General features: G+C 40.9%; 1 protein-coding gene across 6 annotated transcripts in view; it reads left to right on the top strand.

Moving 5' to 3' along the window:
* pde7a (phosphodiesterase 7A) overlaps positions 1-13,094 on the top strand; it is a 37,507-nt gene extending 24,413 nt beyond the window's left edge. For 2 of the 6 annotated variants that reach the window (XM_026938216.3, XM_026938219.3), the window contains exons 3-14: positions 880-912; positions 1,526-1,615; positions 3,518-3,669; positions 4,388-4,451; positions 5,391-5,486; positions 6,306-6,406; positions 6,517-6,648; positions 7,562-7,653; positions 7,741-7,885; positions 8,246-8,342; positions 8,429-8,509; positions 10,680-13,094. In XM_026938216.3, coding sequence (XP_026794017.1) covers positions 880-912; positions 1,526-1,615; positions 3,518-3,669; positions 4,388-4,451; positions 5,391-5,486; positions 6,306-6,406; positions 6,517-6,648; positions 7,562-7,653; positions 7,741-7,885; positions 8,246-8,342; positions 8,429-8,509; positions 10,680-10,870 — 1,274 coding nt within the window. In that variant the 3' untranslated portion in view covers positions 10,871-13,094. The remainder of the gene's footprint in view (positions 1-879; positions 913-1,525; positions 1,616-3,517; positions 3,670-4,387; positions 4,452-5,390; positions 5,487-6,305; positions 6,407-6,516; positions 6,649-7,561; positions 7,654-7,740; positions 7,886-8,245; positions 8,343-8,428; positions 8,510-10,679) is intronic. The other 4 variants (XM_026938218.3, XM_053227880.1, XM_026938217.3 and 1 more) reach the window with 2 other exon arrangements.
* Positions 13,095-13,413: the final 319 nt, after the last annotated feature.

Here is a 13,413-nt window from a genome sequence, read left to right as displayed (position 1 = left end):
CTTTGGACTGATTTTATTCACAGTTACATATCTAGACTTTGTCTTGTCTTTAATGAGCATGCTCATGGAGGAACTGTTTTTTTTTTTTTGTTCCCGCTTGTTAAATTTATTTAAATTTCATCACATGCAGTTTTTTTTTCGTACTGCTGTTAAATGTATGAGCAATAATACTCAACTTCACAAACATCACCGGTGAATGTTGTGTGAATGTACAGTGAAATTTTTAAAAGCTTTGATAAACGGTACTTTCCGAAGCCCCGAGCCAAAAAAACCCCAGCAACCTCACCCTGACCTGCTACTTTTATTTCGAGCTGTGACCGATAAAACAGTCCAAACAGCCTGGTCGTGAGAGTAAACAAGAGCGTCCACTTATTCGCCCCCTGAGGAACTCCTTCATACAGCTGAAGCACGCAGCAGGCGTCGGCGCTCGAGAAGCAGCCGGTGGCATTCTCACATAACGCTGTTAATAATCGTCAATGCGCGGAGAGGCTTACAGAGCTGAGCTGCAGAGGTCAAAGGTCACGGTGCTAACGAAACCGGGGAGTTTTGTGGGAGAAAAAGCTGCTGTGGTTGTGTAATGGGGATGCGCGTTTTTCCCCTCCTCCCGCCCCTCGCTTCTCCACCTTAGCGGCTTCCCCTCCTCCTGCATGCTCGAGGAGCTTCAGTCTGGTTTTTCATGTGTGGTACTTCCCGTTTGCATGCGTGACGTGTGCTGCTACACTTTTGTACATTTTTCTGTCAGATCTTTTGAATGCATTTTAAATTTTTACTCATGTCTGCCTTTGTTTGAATGATGATTTCTTTTCTTTTTCTTTCTTTCTTTTTTTAAACGATAGTGTTTTTATGTAATTGTAATTCACAGTTTTGGTATTTTGATAGGGGCTTGTGTAATATTCAAACAGCTGTTTTCAAGTAAGTAAATGTACTGGTGGGAGGCTGTCCTTTATTTACTTATTTACCTATTGATTTATTTACCTTTATTCACTTATTTAATGCACATGTACACCAATCACTAGTGACATGACCTGTTGGAGGCTGCCATTACTCAGTAGAATTCTATGCAAGCTTTTTTTTTTTAATTATATTTTCCTTTATGTTTTTTTCCCCTCCTGTCCCCAACACACAGTCTCATGAAAAGGCCTATTGAATGAGAATTTAACAGATGTGACTCGAGAGCTTTGGCCAACCTCATTGAAGTCCCTCTGACTTTTTTTTCCCCCTCTCCATTCTGACTTGGGCTGAGGCACAAGCTTGCCTTTCTTTCCTCGCGTTTACCTCGCTTGTGCCAGTCTGAATACTAATGCCTTTCTCCTCCCGGCATGGAGCTGCATGCTCTCTCTCTGTCTCTCTGTCTGTCTCTCTCTCTCTCTGTCTCTCTCTCTCTTTCCTCGCCCTCCTTCCCACATTTTGGCTGTGCGTGCGTGTGTGCATGTGTTTGTGCGTAGTTTGTGTGTCCAGCACCAGGCTAGGCCTTGATCTGTGTGCTAACAAACCTCTTGAGGGACTTTTTGTTGATGCCTTCTAGGAGATGTGAGAGTGAGGAGCCAGGTAGGATTTGAACCCGAACGAAGAGGCTCGCACCCGTACCTGGGTGTCGATTTCCGCACCTTACACTGTAAGTACCAGAAAGAATGCCACTACTGTATATTATACTGTATGTATACTGTCCATACACACCCAAATATTACACTACTTTACACTCACTAAGCTATTGGACAACATTATATGAGCTGCTGTTGTATATACTGTATACTGGAAAACACTTACTGGTACAGTAAATTAAAGGACCATTAGTTTGATTTCAGCGACACCAGAACACGACAGTGCGAGAGATTTTCCCAATTCTATGCGAGTGTCACATTAAAGTGGCAAATCCAAGCAAATGGCTCAAATGATTCCATGACCAATCCTATGACACGTGAGCTCCAGCGTTTCTCCAGTTCCCCGCTCACAACTTTAGTTCCTAGCTGCAAAATTGAAAAAAAAAAAAAAAGGCAGTATGAGAAAACTGGCAGAAGTGGAAAAGTCACTTTCTAAAAGCACAGACACTTATACCTATAACAATATCAATATTATGTCGTCGCATTGCCCAGCTTTCTGTTGCAGTTTAAAACGCCATATTTGTGCAATGACGCAAAAACAATAAAATCGCAAAATCTCAACTCAAGTTCTTAACCTTTCTTTGGCACCAAAATACATAGTGGTCAAAGTTACTTCTGTTATTTTGCATAATGGTTCCAGTGTGGTGGAAATGCAAATCAGAAACTCATCCAGAAACTGTGTAGTTCTCTTCCATGACCTCTTTAGTTCTGTGAAAGGTTCCCAGAACCTCTGTGAAGATGTGTTAGAGGAAATTCACAGGTTTATACGCTCTAAACGGCATGACGGTGTTTTATTTTTCCACGATTAAATCCAGGAGTTACACATTCTGTTACACACTAAACCACTGCCATGACACAGTTGCTGGCTATTTAATATTTTATATCTGAGCTGTTCCAGATCGTGGCCGTGTTATGTCCACGTCGGGCAGGAGTTGAACTTTTCGCATCTGGCAGCGGAGGTTTGGAGCGAGTTGCTGCGTCAGCACTCGGCCCCTTCGTGCCCTCTGGCATAACAATGCTGTGTTAATCAATCACCTCCCTCATTCACTTTAATCCACAAAGCACACGGGGCCGCCTCGGGTTATTTACCGAAACAATGTTTTATGACCTGCTCCCTCTCTTCGTGAGAAACTTTATGCCTCAGGCCTCCGAATGACATCAGATTTGTCACAGTGGAACGAGAGGAAGCCGAACATGAGAGAAAGCATTATTGACATTTAATTTCTATAAATTAAAGGAATACTACTGTGCGCTATGTCTGTAGCATATGTGTCCATATTATGGACAAGAATCTCAACACACTTCCTGTTTCTGGGGGAAGAAAACTGAAAAACCAGTTTACTTGTAATGGAAGTCGCTGTAAAGGGCAGTCGTTTATTCGGTCAGTAAACTTTTAAACATGTGACCTTACGATGCAAATGCAAAACTACAACATATATGATATATGAACATTTTAGGATGAGACGGACATGACATGAGTAAAAGTGTAAAAGTCTCCAACACTGGAGCAGTATATTTAAAAAGTAGTTCTGGTTTTTAAACTTTAAAACTGCAAATTCTTTCCTTGGAAAAAGTAGTTCCAAGTCAGAAAGAATGAACGACAAAGATCTAGAGCATCATTTACAAACACTGAACAATTCATGAAAGGGTTCTACAAAATGTGTTTTTCTAGTAAACTTTAACCCGAATTCAGCATCTGCCTTCAGACTTCCATTATAAGCGAGTTTGGAATAAATGGTTTTCTGTTTTCTTAGTGCAAGAAAAAGTGTTGAAGTTCTTGTCTGTGGTAATCACAAACGCGCACACACACACTACAGAAAATTCTGGACTATTCCTTTATCTCATATAAGATTGTATGTATTGTGTGCTGTAGTGAATTCATCACTGTCCGTGTGTGTGGCCGTGTGTGTGTTCAGCCCGTGCCGAGTCAGCGGGATCGATTCCAGCCCGGAGGATCCGCAGGCTTTTCAGTTTCCAGCGTCACCTCCTGTCGTCCCGGTTGCTGCGGGGAGCTCCACACCTGAACCCCCTGCACATCCTGGATGAAGATTACTGCGGACAAGCCAGGGTGTGTTTTCAGTCCTAGCATACACACATCACAGCTCACACACACACTCACACACACATACATGCGTAGATATTTAGTGAAACTAGCATAATGAAAATAGTTAGGAGAAGTTGATAGAAAGTCGTTTGTACTCAGTTTGTGAGCCAGCTAGCTACCACGAGTTAATCCAACAACTAAAAGCTATGACATGGAATGTCTAACATTCAAACTTTCGTGGTTTTTTTTTGTGGGATTATTAACAGTGGGATTCGTTGTGGCGGCCGTGCAGTACACCAGCACACAATAGACTTACAGACTTGTTCTGCATGTGTAAATGTAAATGTCATGCAAATCTCGCACTCATCAGCGTATTCAAAGTGACGCTTTGCATTTTAAGAGATAACGAGTCAGGACTGCATGACTGCTTCTTTTCTTTTCTGTATGCTGTAAAAAATTTTTTCTTTTGGCTTGTACATCAATCATTAATATGGTTGGATGTCCTTTTCAGACAAACAGGAGTTAAATAGTAAACGGATAAATGAATGAATAGATCAGAATGAAGTGTATGTATATTCTAAAGCCATGTAGTAATCTTTAAAATATCTGCTCATGTCATGTGGGCGATGTTGCAGTGATGTATTTGATGACATAATATTTCAGGTACAGCTGCAGTATATACGGTGCCTGTATTATGCTTTTTTATTGCTGTATTTTAATTTCCTGCTCGTATTTTTTGCAGTGTATGTTGGAAAAGGTTGGAAGCTGGAATTTTGACATTTTCCTCTTCGACAGGCTGACAAATGGTAAGTGCTTTAAAAGCGTTCAGGTCCATGATGCTCGAGTGAGTGTGTGTGTGTGTGTGTGTGTTTTGTGCATCATGCCGGTATTCGCCTCTTAAGAGTCACAGTGCAGTGTGACAAACGTTCATCTCTGTGTTTTTGATCAACGCTTCCATCTGCTGGTCAGATAACGCATGTGAATGTTGAACATATGTGCACTGTAAAGTGTGATTCCTATTTGAGATTCCTACATCTTCCTGACCCATATATGTGCGTAAGTGCATCAATTCTCTCCAGTGTTTAACATTCAGTAGCAAATAAATGTGTATAAAGAAACACTGTTCATATTGCAGTATGTAGTATCCTCGGGATTAAAGTTTTTTTGTTGGATTTCACCTCTGTATTGACGTTACAGTGGTCTTTTACCTGCGTTCCACAGAATTTCTATTTTCCTATCTGATGCTGTGGGTTATTGTTTTATATTATACTATACACTTGAGGGCAAAAGTTTGCATGCCCCAAGTTTTCGAATGGGGTAAAAAAAAATTGCTTTGTTTTGCAATTTATCTACAAAAAAATATTTCTTTTAGAAATACAGCCTGAAGTAATGATGTTTTTGTGCACTGTTTGTATGCAGATAGTACACATTGTGCATGAAAAATAAGAAATGCAAGAAATATTTGAGAAACCTCACACGCTGCATGTATTGTTGCTATAAATTAAATCTGTCTTCTTCAGTTTGTCCCAAGGATATGTAAATTTTTGCATGGTATAATATGATACGTAATATATGTTAGTAAGCTACGGTTAAACTGTCCAGTGCAAACTGTTTCAGTCAAGATTTTTTTCGCATTAATCTCTGAATATTCTTTTATATTGGTGATAAATGCTCCTGATGCTCAAAACGCTGGCTTCTATACATCACATTAACCGTCATGTTTCTCTTTTCCTCTGAATTTTCAGGAAACAGTCTCATCTACTTGACCTTATATCTGCTAAATCATTACGGCTTAATTGAGCTCTTCCAGTTAGACATGGTTAAAGTACGCCGCTTTTTAGGTGAGTAAATAGACGTATAAGGAAATAAACTGTAGTAGAAAAATTTTCCCCCATGCTGTACTTTAGTCCTGTGTCAAATTTAGTTTAGGACAAAATGGTCATTTTACTTCCTGATTGTTAGATCATATCAGTTAAGGCTGAAGAACAAAAAAGGGTGTTGGTTTGTTTTGCAGCCTCACATGAGTATTTAATATTAAAATAAATCCATTTTATTGACACAAATGAAAAAGAGGAAAGTTGATAAGTGGAAAGAAATTTTGTGGACAAATAAAGAGGAATGAAAGTAGTAACTAACAGTGAAGTGAGTAGATTAGAAGTTATTTATTTATTTATTTATTTTTGGTGCTGGTGTTTAATTCTCACAATGGCATCATAATTATCCAATTCATTTTTTTTTTAACATTATCTGTTACACTAAATGACATTTTATATTATTCTTCAATATGAATAATTCATTAAATTTTGTTGTTTTTTTTCTTTTAAACTCTTTTCATCTTACACCCATGTAGAAATAAATCTAGGCTTCGGAGGAGGTCCAGTATACTCAATGTGGCAATGATGTTTTGTCGTAAGTGTATAAGTTCGTATGCTCTTAGCGGTTTCGTATGGACAGTCACGTACGAGTGCTCCAGTACTGCAGGTGGCACTGTTAAAATTTCATAACAGTTTCCATGACTACAGGAAGACGTTTTGTACACCTCACCGTCCTCCATCTTGAAATGAATCATCTAGGGCACCCTTTGTTTATAACGACCAGTCACACAATGTTTGCAGATTTTTGCCTGAATTCACGTTCCTGTGTTTTTCTGCTCCTCTCAGTTCTGGTTCAGGAGGATTACCACAATCACAACCCGTACCATAACTCAGTCCATGCTGCTGACGTGACCCAGGCCATGCACTGTTACCTGAAGGAGCCCAAGGTATACGACTGCAGGAGAGCTGGAGGAACTCAAACCTATATGACTTCACAAATCCTCACTGCATGATTTTATAATGTGTGTGTGTGTGTGTGTGTATATCCTCTGTGCAGCTTGCCAAGTCCCTCACTTCCTGTGATATCCTCCTGGGCCTGCTGGCAGCAGCCACTCATGACCTGGACCACCCCGGGGTCAATCAGCCTTTCCTCATCAAAACCAACCATTACCTAGCCTCTTTGTACAGGGTGAGAGCAACACATGAACCGCTGTAAAGAAATAATCTATTGTCTTTCAGTTGAATATCTATCTCCTACATCTGTTGTGTGTGTGTGTGTGTGTGTGTGTGTGTGTGTGTTAATTTCTCTGTATTTAGAAAAGAACAGAAACCCTGTTTACTCCAGACTCAGTTATAATGGAGGTCTAAGGGCAGTTGTTATGCTGTTGGGAAATATTTCAGTTTTGCGACTTTGTAATGCAAATTCAAAACTACTGTAGATGCACAATAACAATAAATGCATTCGAATGAGCCAGACATGAGAGAAGGTCTCGTTTAATCGGTCCATGTCACTACACTGGCGACTCTGGTGTGATCTTAAATTCCTGAACCACACATTTGGAGCTTTATTATTATTTACGAATGTGTGTGTGTGTTTTTTTTTAACTATATATTGATTCAAGAACTGCCCTTAGAGAACTTCCATTATAAGTTTAAACTGGATAAACAGCACTTCCTCTTTACCAAGCACTTGAATGATCACTTATTGAATTAATTTGTTTCTTTTTAAAAATCCATTGACTTGTGTGTCTTCTTTTCTTGCTTTACTAACATCTCAATGCTATTCTTGAGCCTGAACTTGTGTAAGAAGATGTTTTTGAGACCAACTAGAAAGCACTACTGAAAGTCCTGAAAGTCACTCTGGATATCCACGTCTGCTAAGTGATGGAAAAGGAAATGTTATCAGTTCTTTTCTCATTACTGCGAAACGTTAAAATTCTCTAATTCGCTAATCACACACACACACACACACAGCAGATGCGCTGATGCAGAGTATTCCTTTAAATGCATTCTTACAGCAGTTAAAGCCGCCTTGTATCGTTAGTCTTAATCCAGCCCTGTCCTCACCGTGTGTGCGTGTGTGTGTTTGTGGGGTTGTGTAGAATACCTCAGTTCTGGAGAACCATCACTGGAGGTCTGCAGTGGGTTTGCTACGAGAGACCGAGCTCTTCTCCCACCTTCCCGCAGAGGACAGGTCAGTATCCCCACGTGCATTATGCTGCTGCACTTCATGAGCAGTATAACCCATGTCAGTGGCTGACGTGGTGATCTCTGTGCTCAGTGTGAACATGGAGAGGCAGCTGGGGTCTCTGATTCTGGCCACAGATATCAGCAGGCAGAACGAATACCTGTCCAGGTTCAGGACGCACCTGGACCAGGAGGAGCTGTGTCTGGGAAACGCCTCTCACCGCCACTTCATCCTGCAGGTGAGCAAGACCAGAAACAGAACTGCAAAAAAGACAACAATATACAAAAACAAACTGCAAACATGATTTAAAGGTGGACAGATTTACAGTTATGTGGATATGATTTATGTGGATTACAGAGTAAAGAGGTAAGTTTATGGAAGTGTGTGTGTGTGTGTGTGTGTGTGTGTGTGTGTGTGTTTCCCTACTTTTCGGTCCAGGAAACATATTATAGTATTGTCTTTTGGCTTGTTTAGCATCTCTCATGAAACTCCTTTGAAATCCATCATCCTATATATATTTCAGTGATTAACACCACACGTAATGGTATTGTATTTTCTGTGTGTGCGTGCGTGTGTGTGTGTGTGTGTGTGTGTACAGATGGCCCTGAAGTGTGCAGACATCTGTAACCCGTGCAGGCCTTGGGAACTCAGCAAGCAGTGGAGTGAAAAGGTGACTGAAGAATTCTTCCACCAAGGTACTTGCACACACTTTCACCCTGATGTGACTGCTGATCGTTTTCCTGAGCGTGATCATGTGACGCCTTTCTTCCCCCTTGTTTAGGAGACATCGAGAAAAAGCACAAACTTGAAGTGAGCCCACTGTGTGACAGCGACACGAACTCTATAGCTGATGTTCAGATCGGTAAGAACGTCAGCGTGAATGCGGCGACACAGGGATGTGTTGCGAGGTCTTTTACGCCAATCAAGGTTTTCTTTTCTTTTTTTTTTCCTGACCAAGACAAACCGCAGACGTCTGAGACGATATTTAAGGGCAGGACGAGGAGATAGTGTGTCATTGGCTTTACATTATCAGGAGATGGCACTCGATTTATCTCTCTGATTGAAATAAAACGCGATTAGCTTAATAAACACCGCAGACATCAGGGACGCTTTTTCACCCTGATGGACGGCGAGCTTATCATCTAACAAGCTCCTTGTTTTTAATGGCTGTATCCCACGAATCAAAGCCAACCAGGAAGTCTAGACACCTTATCAAGAAAGACAAGCCGATCTTGTTATTAGTGTGTGCCACTTACTGTGATAGAGAACTTTTTTAAAAAGTGTTAATGCCAGATGTTGGCCTCTAAAGTACATTAGAGGGAAAACGTTACTAAACAACTAGACTGCAACTTAGGGAGTATGATTTTATTAGGAAATGTTACTGCAAAACGAGCTGAACAAATCATTTAAGTTCTAACACTCCTCATGATTTTTATTGCTTGGTACTGAACAGGTTAATATGCATTCGTTAGCCATTTTAATCAGCCACACCTTGCTTTTTGGTTTTGATCACACACCTAAGAATTAGATTGCGTAACATAAGTTTCCATTCAAATGTTGGCAGTTAACACAAATTTCTGAAAAGTTGGCAAAAGAAAATGCAAACGAGTCATGCAAAAAATCCTGAAGATGATGGAAAAAAAAAGTGAATAGGGAGGAAAAGACTATAATACCCAAAGTGAATGTGTGTTTTACGTGTGTGTACAGAAAGAGAAGAGACAAAACAGCAGTGTAATGGACAGAATTAATGTTTGATGTTCATTCATTCATCTACAGTAAGTGCTTTATCTGGCTCAGGATCACCGTGATTTCATTACTTAAATCGAGAAAGTTTCTTCGTCTGTCCCAACAACGGTGACTGTCCTCTGTGGCCATGTTTCCATATAGATATTTCTAAATATAGCACTGAAACATGCATAACACTAAACATAGCACTAAATATAGCACTGAACCATGCATAGCACTAAACATAGCACTGAAACATGCACAGCACTAAACATAGCACTAAATATAGCACTGAAACATGCACAGCACTAAACATAGCACTGAAACATGCATAACACCAAAGATAGCACTAAATATAGCACTAAACATAGCACTGAAACATGCATAACACTAAATATAGCACTGAAACATGCATAACACTAAATATAGCACTGAAACATGCATAACACCAAACATAGCACTAAACATAGCACTGAAACATGCATAACACTAAATATAGCACTGAAACATGCATAACACCAAACATAGCACTAAACATAGCACTGAAACATGCATAACACTAAATATAGCACTGAAACATGCATAACACCAAACATAGCACTAAACATAGCACTGAAACATGCATAACACTAAATATAGCACTGAAACATGCATAACACCAAACATAGCACTAAACATAGCACTGAAACATGCATAACACTAAATATAGCACTAAATATAGCACTGAAACATCCACAGCACTAAACATAGCACTGAAACATGCATAACACTAAATATAGCACTAAACATAACACTAAATAAAGCACTGAAACACCCCTTTAATTCTAAAATAAATCCCACAGACTCTGACAGTATGGATTTATTTCATGACGATAAGGAGCCATAGAGCATTCTGTTCTTGAATTTTTCACCTGTAGAACATATTAGGTCTGAGCTGACTTTGGTGCTTGGACCCGTAAATATAATAACGTTGATAATATGGGTTGTGAGTTCTGCTGCGTTCACAGTCCTAGACCCCTCGGGGTCTCCAGATCCCACTTTGAGGACCACTGCCCTGCGTCATCATTTATTCAAAAACCTGTTTCTAACCTGTCTGTACCAGAACACCAACTTTTCCACTTCTGTGTGTTTTTTTTCCCCCAATTTTCACTGCTGTTTTCCGTTCAGGGTATTTTTTTCCTCCAAAATTTGCATAAAAGTGCTGGATGGAAAACCATCTAATGGTTCTCATGACTGGAATTATTAAAGAGTGAATCTACGTGGCTCATTTTGACGATCTTGATTTCTCTCTCTTTGTAACCGTGCAGGTTTCATGACGTACGTTGTGGAGCCGCTGTTTGCCGAGTGGGCTCGTTTCTCGGACACGCGGCTCTCTCAGACCATGCTGGGTCACCTGTGCCTGAACAAAGCCAGCTGGAAGGCCCTGCAGCCGGAGGAGGCCGAGTTCGAGCAGGACAGCGGCTCCAGAGCCTTACCTCAGGGAAGCGTCGAGTCCTGACACTGCCTCGCCCCGCCCTGCCCCGCCCTCAAGCTTCAATCACTTCTGATTTGCTCACCTCCCATCTCAAACCAACCACTGATTTATTTAATTTATTTAATTTTAACACCGTTTTATTTTTCCCTTTGACATAGAGCAATACATGGATACCTCATTCAGCTACTGCTGCGATTTTCATTCTTACTCTTACTTTTTTAAATGTCATATTTTATTTATTTAAATTTTTTGGGTTTTTTTTGTTTTGTTTCGTTTTCATCCGGGGGGAGCATTGCTAATCGAACTCGGCTGGGACTGGGGAACGCTGAACCCGATGGATCCCTTCTGCTGGGTCAAAAGTGCCATTTTTTCCACCCCTTATGGAATCGCTCAAACACCAAGAGTATTCACGCGACAAGTTTTTAAACGACTGCGCCAAGAGACGGTGTGTGAGTGTGTGTGTGAGTGTGAGTGTGTGTAGGTGTGCGTGTGTTGGTGCATTTTGCAAACGAATCTTCCTTCTTGTGTACAAAACTGAAAGAGAAAAAAAGACAAATGTGAAGAGCCCAGTCATTTGCTGCCTCTATACGAAGACTGTTTACAGATTGTCTTTTTTGTTGTCATTGTTATAAATGAATCATGTTGGTTCTGTGATTTTTTTTTTTTTTTTTTTTTTCTTTTGCCTTTAAGCACAGATGTGAAGAACCACTTTTACATGTTTGGAACTGTTGTGTTACTGCTGATGTACTGAACAAAAAAAAAAAAAAAAAAAAAAGAAAAAGAAAAAAATCAACCAAGGGACTGCACTTGAGTCAGTCTGAAACGCCAGATGCCATACAAGCGCCATTTTGTGCTCCATTGTGAAATTTTCTCCCTGCACTCCAGATTCTGGTGCCACATGATTCGGACACGCAGCTGCTTCTGCTGTGAAAGGACCAGGGACCGGCTTTCCTCCTTTCCCTCCTGATCTTCTCCCCTTGATCATCCCCCCTTTCCCCTCCATCACTCTACACACTCATCCTCTCTTCCCTTCCTTCACTCTGCCCTGATCCTCTTTCTCCTCCAGCATTCGATTTATTCATCCTCCCTTTCCCTTTCTCTTTAATTACTCCACCCTGCCGATCCTCCGTTTCCCCTGCTTCACTCGCCCAGTGATCCTCCCTTTCCCCTCTGTCACTCCATCTACTCATCCTCCCGTTCTCCTCCATCACTCCACCCACTCATCCTCCCTTTCCCCATCACTCCACTTTCTGACCTGACATTTCCCCTCCATCACGCCACCCACTCATCCTCCCTTTCCCTTCCATCACTCCACCCACTACCCCATTTTCGTGCCACTGCTCCTCCCTTCTCCCTCCATCACTCTGCCCTCCGACCCTCCTTTTTCTGCTCTGTCACTCCACCCCTTCACCTGTTTCCCCTCTGTCATTCCCCTCTCTGATTCTCCCTTTCCCCTTCGTCACTCCACCCACTTATCCTCCTGAGCCCTGGACCGAGCCTGGTGCCACACAGGACATGTAGCTGACTGGAATCTCCACGGATCTCGCTCAGGGTCTCGCAAACCTGCTCATCACTCCGCTGGAAGAAAAGAGGAAGCGAAAGGTGCCTTTTATAGGTAGCTGTCCCCTCCTCCGCCGTCTGGTATCTGCAGACGACAGACGTAGATCTAGACTCCCTTTCAGAATGCGTCTCAGCCACAGTCGAGCTCTCCATCCAGAAGACTGCTTCAAAATGATGCCTTAAAACTATGCACAAAGCTAAGTGACCAAACCAGCTTGTATTTTCATTAAAGCGCATCATCACGTCCGTTTGATTCTCGTCCAGCCCTTTGCCTTCTGTCATGGGAGAATTTTTTTAAAATATTAATATATGGCGGATAAATTGATTTAATAATTAGTTCTTCTTTTTTTTTTTTTAACATTGAACATTCCATTTTTTTTTTTTTTTTTAACTCTGTACAGATGGTGCAGTTGTGTTTTTTTTGTGCGTCTCTTTCCAGATTGAAAGAGAGCAGGTGCTTTTTTTCTTATTTTAGCCGAGTTGTATTTTTGTTGTAAGTGCTGTAAGACTGTTGATTAAAAAAAAACTGTTTACAATTTGTTGTAACAGCCATTTTGGGGAGAAGACTTAAGTGTCAAGCCATTTTGTAAAGGCTTTGTCGTACAGACTTTTTGATACATGCTTGTTGCAGTTGCATTTTTGATGAATAAAAATTGTTGACATGATGTTTCATGGTACAGAATGACAAGATTCGGGTCTGTTGGGTTTTCTTTCTTTCTGTAGCTGTTGATGGATGTTGTTGGATATCGCCCCCTGCAGGCTGATGAAGGTAATTAAGAAGACAACCGGCCACTAGTTGCTTAGAGGAAACTACTAATGCTTAATGAAATACTATGAAACAACCTTCATTAGAAAGATAAAACCCCAAATTACCTTCCAGAGCATCCAGCTCAGGTTCATGTTGGTCTTTTAAATCACAACTGTTGTGTATAAAGTTTGACGTCACATTCCCAACTTATATTCTGTATTGTAACATTTTCATTTATGATTAGATGACCTGCGCTCCA

Source organism: Pangasianodon hypophthalmus, chromosome 22 (genome assembly GCF_027358585.1).
Source record: "Pangasianodon hypophthalmus isolate fPanHyp1 chromosome 22, fPanHyp1.pri, whole genome shotgun sequence".
Lineage (NCBI taxonomy): Eukaryota > Metazoa > Chordata > Actinopteri > Siluriformes > Pangasiidae > Pangasianodon > Pangasianodon hypophthalmus.
This window is presented reverse-complemented; position numbering and strand designations above follow the sequence as displayed.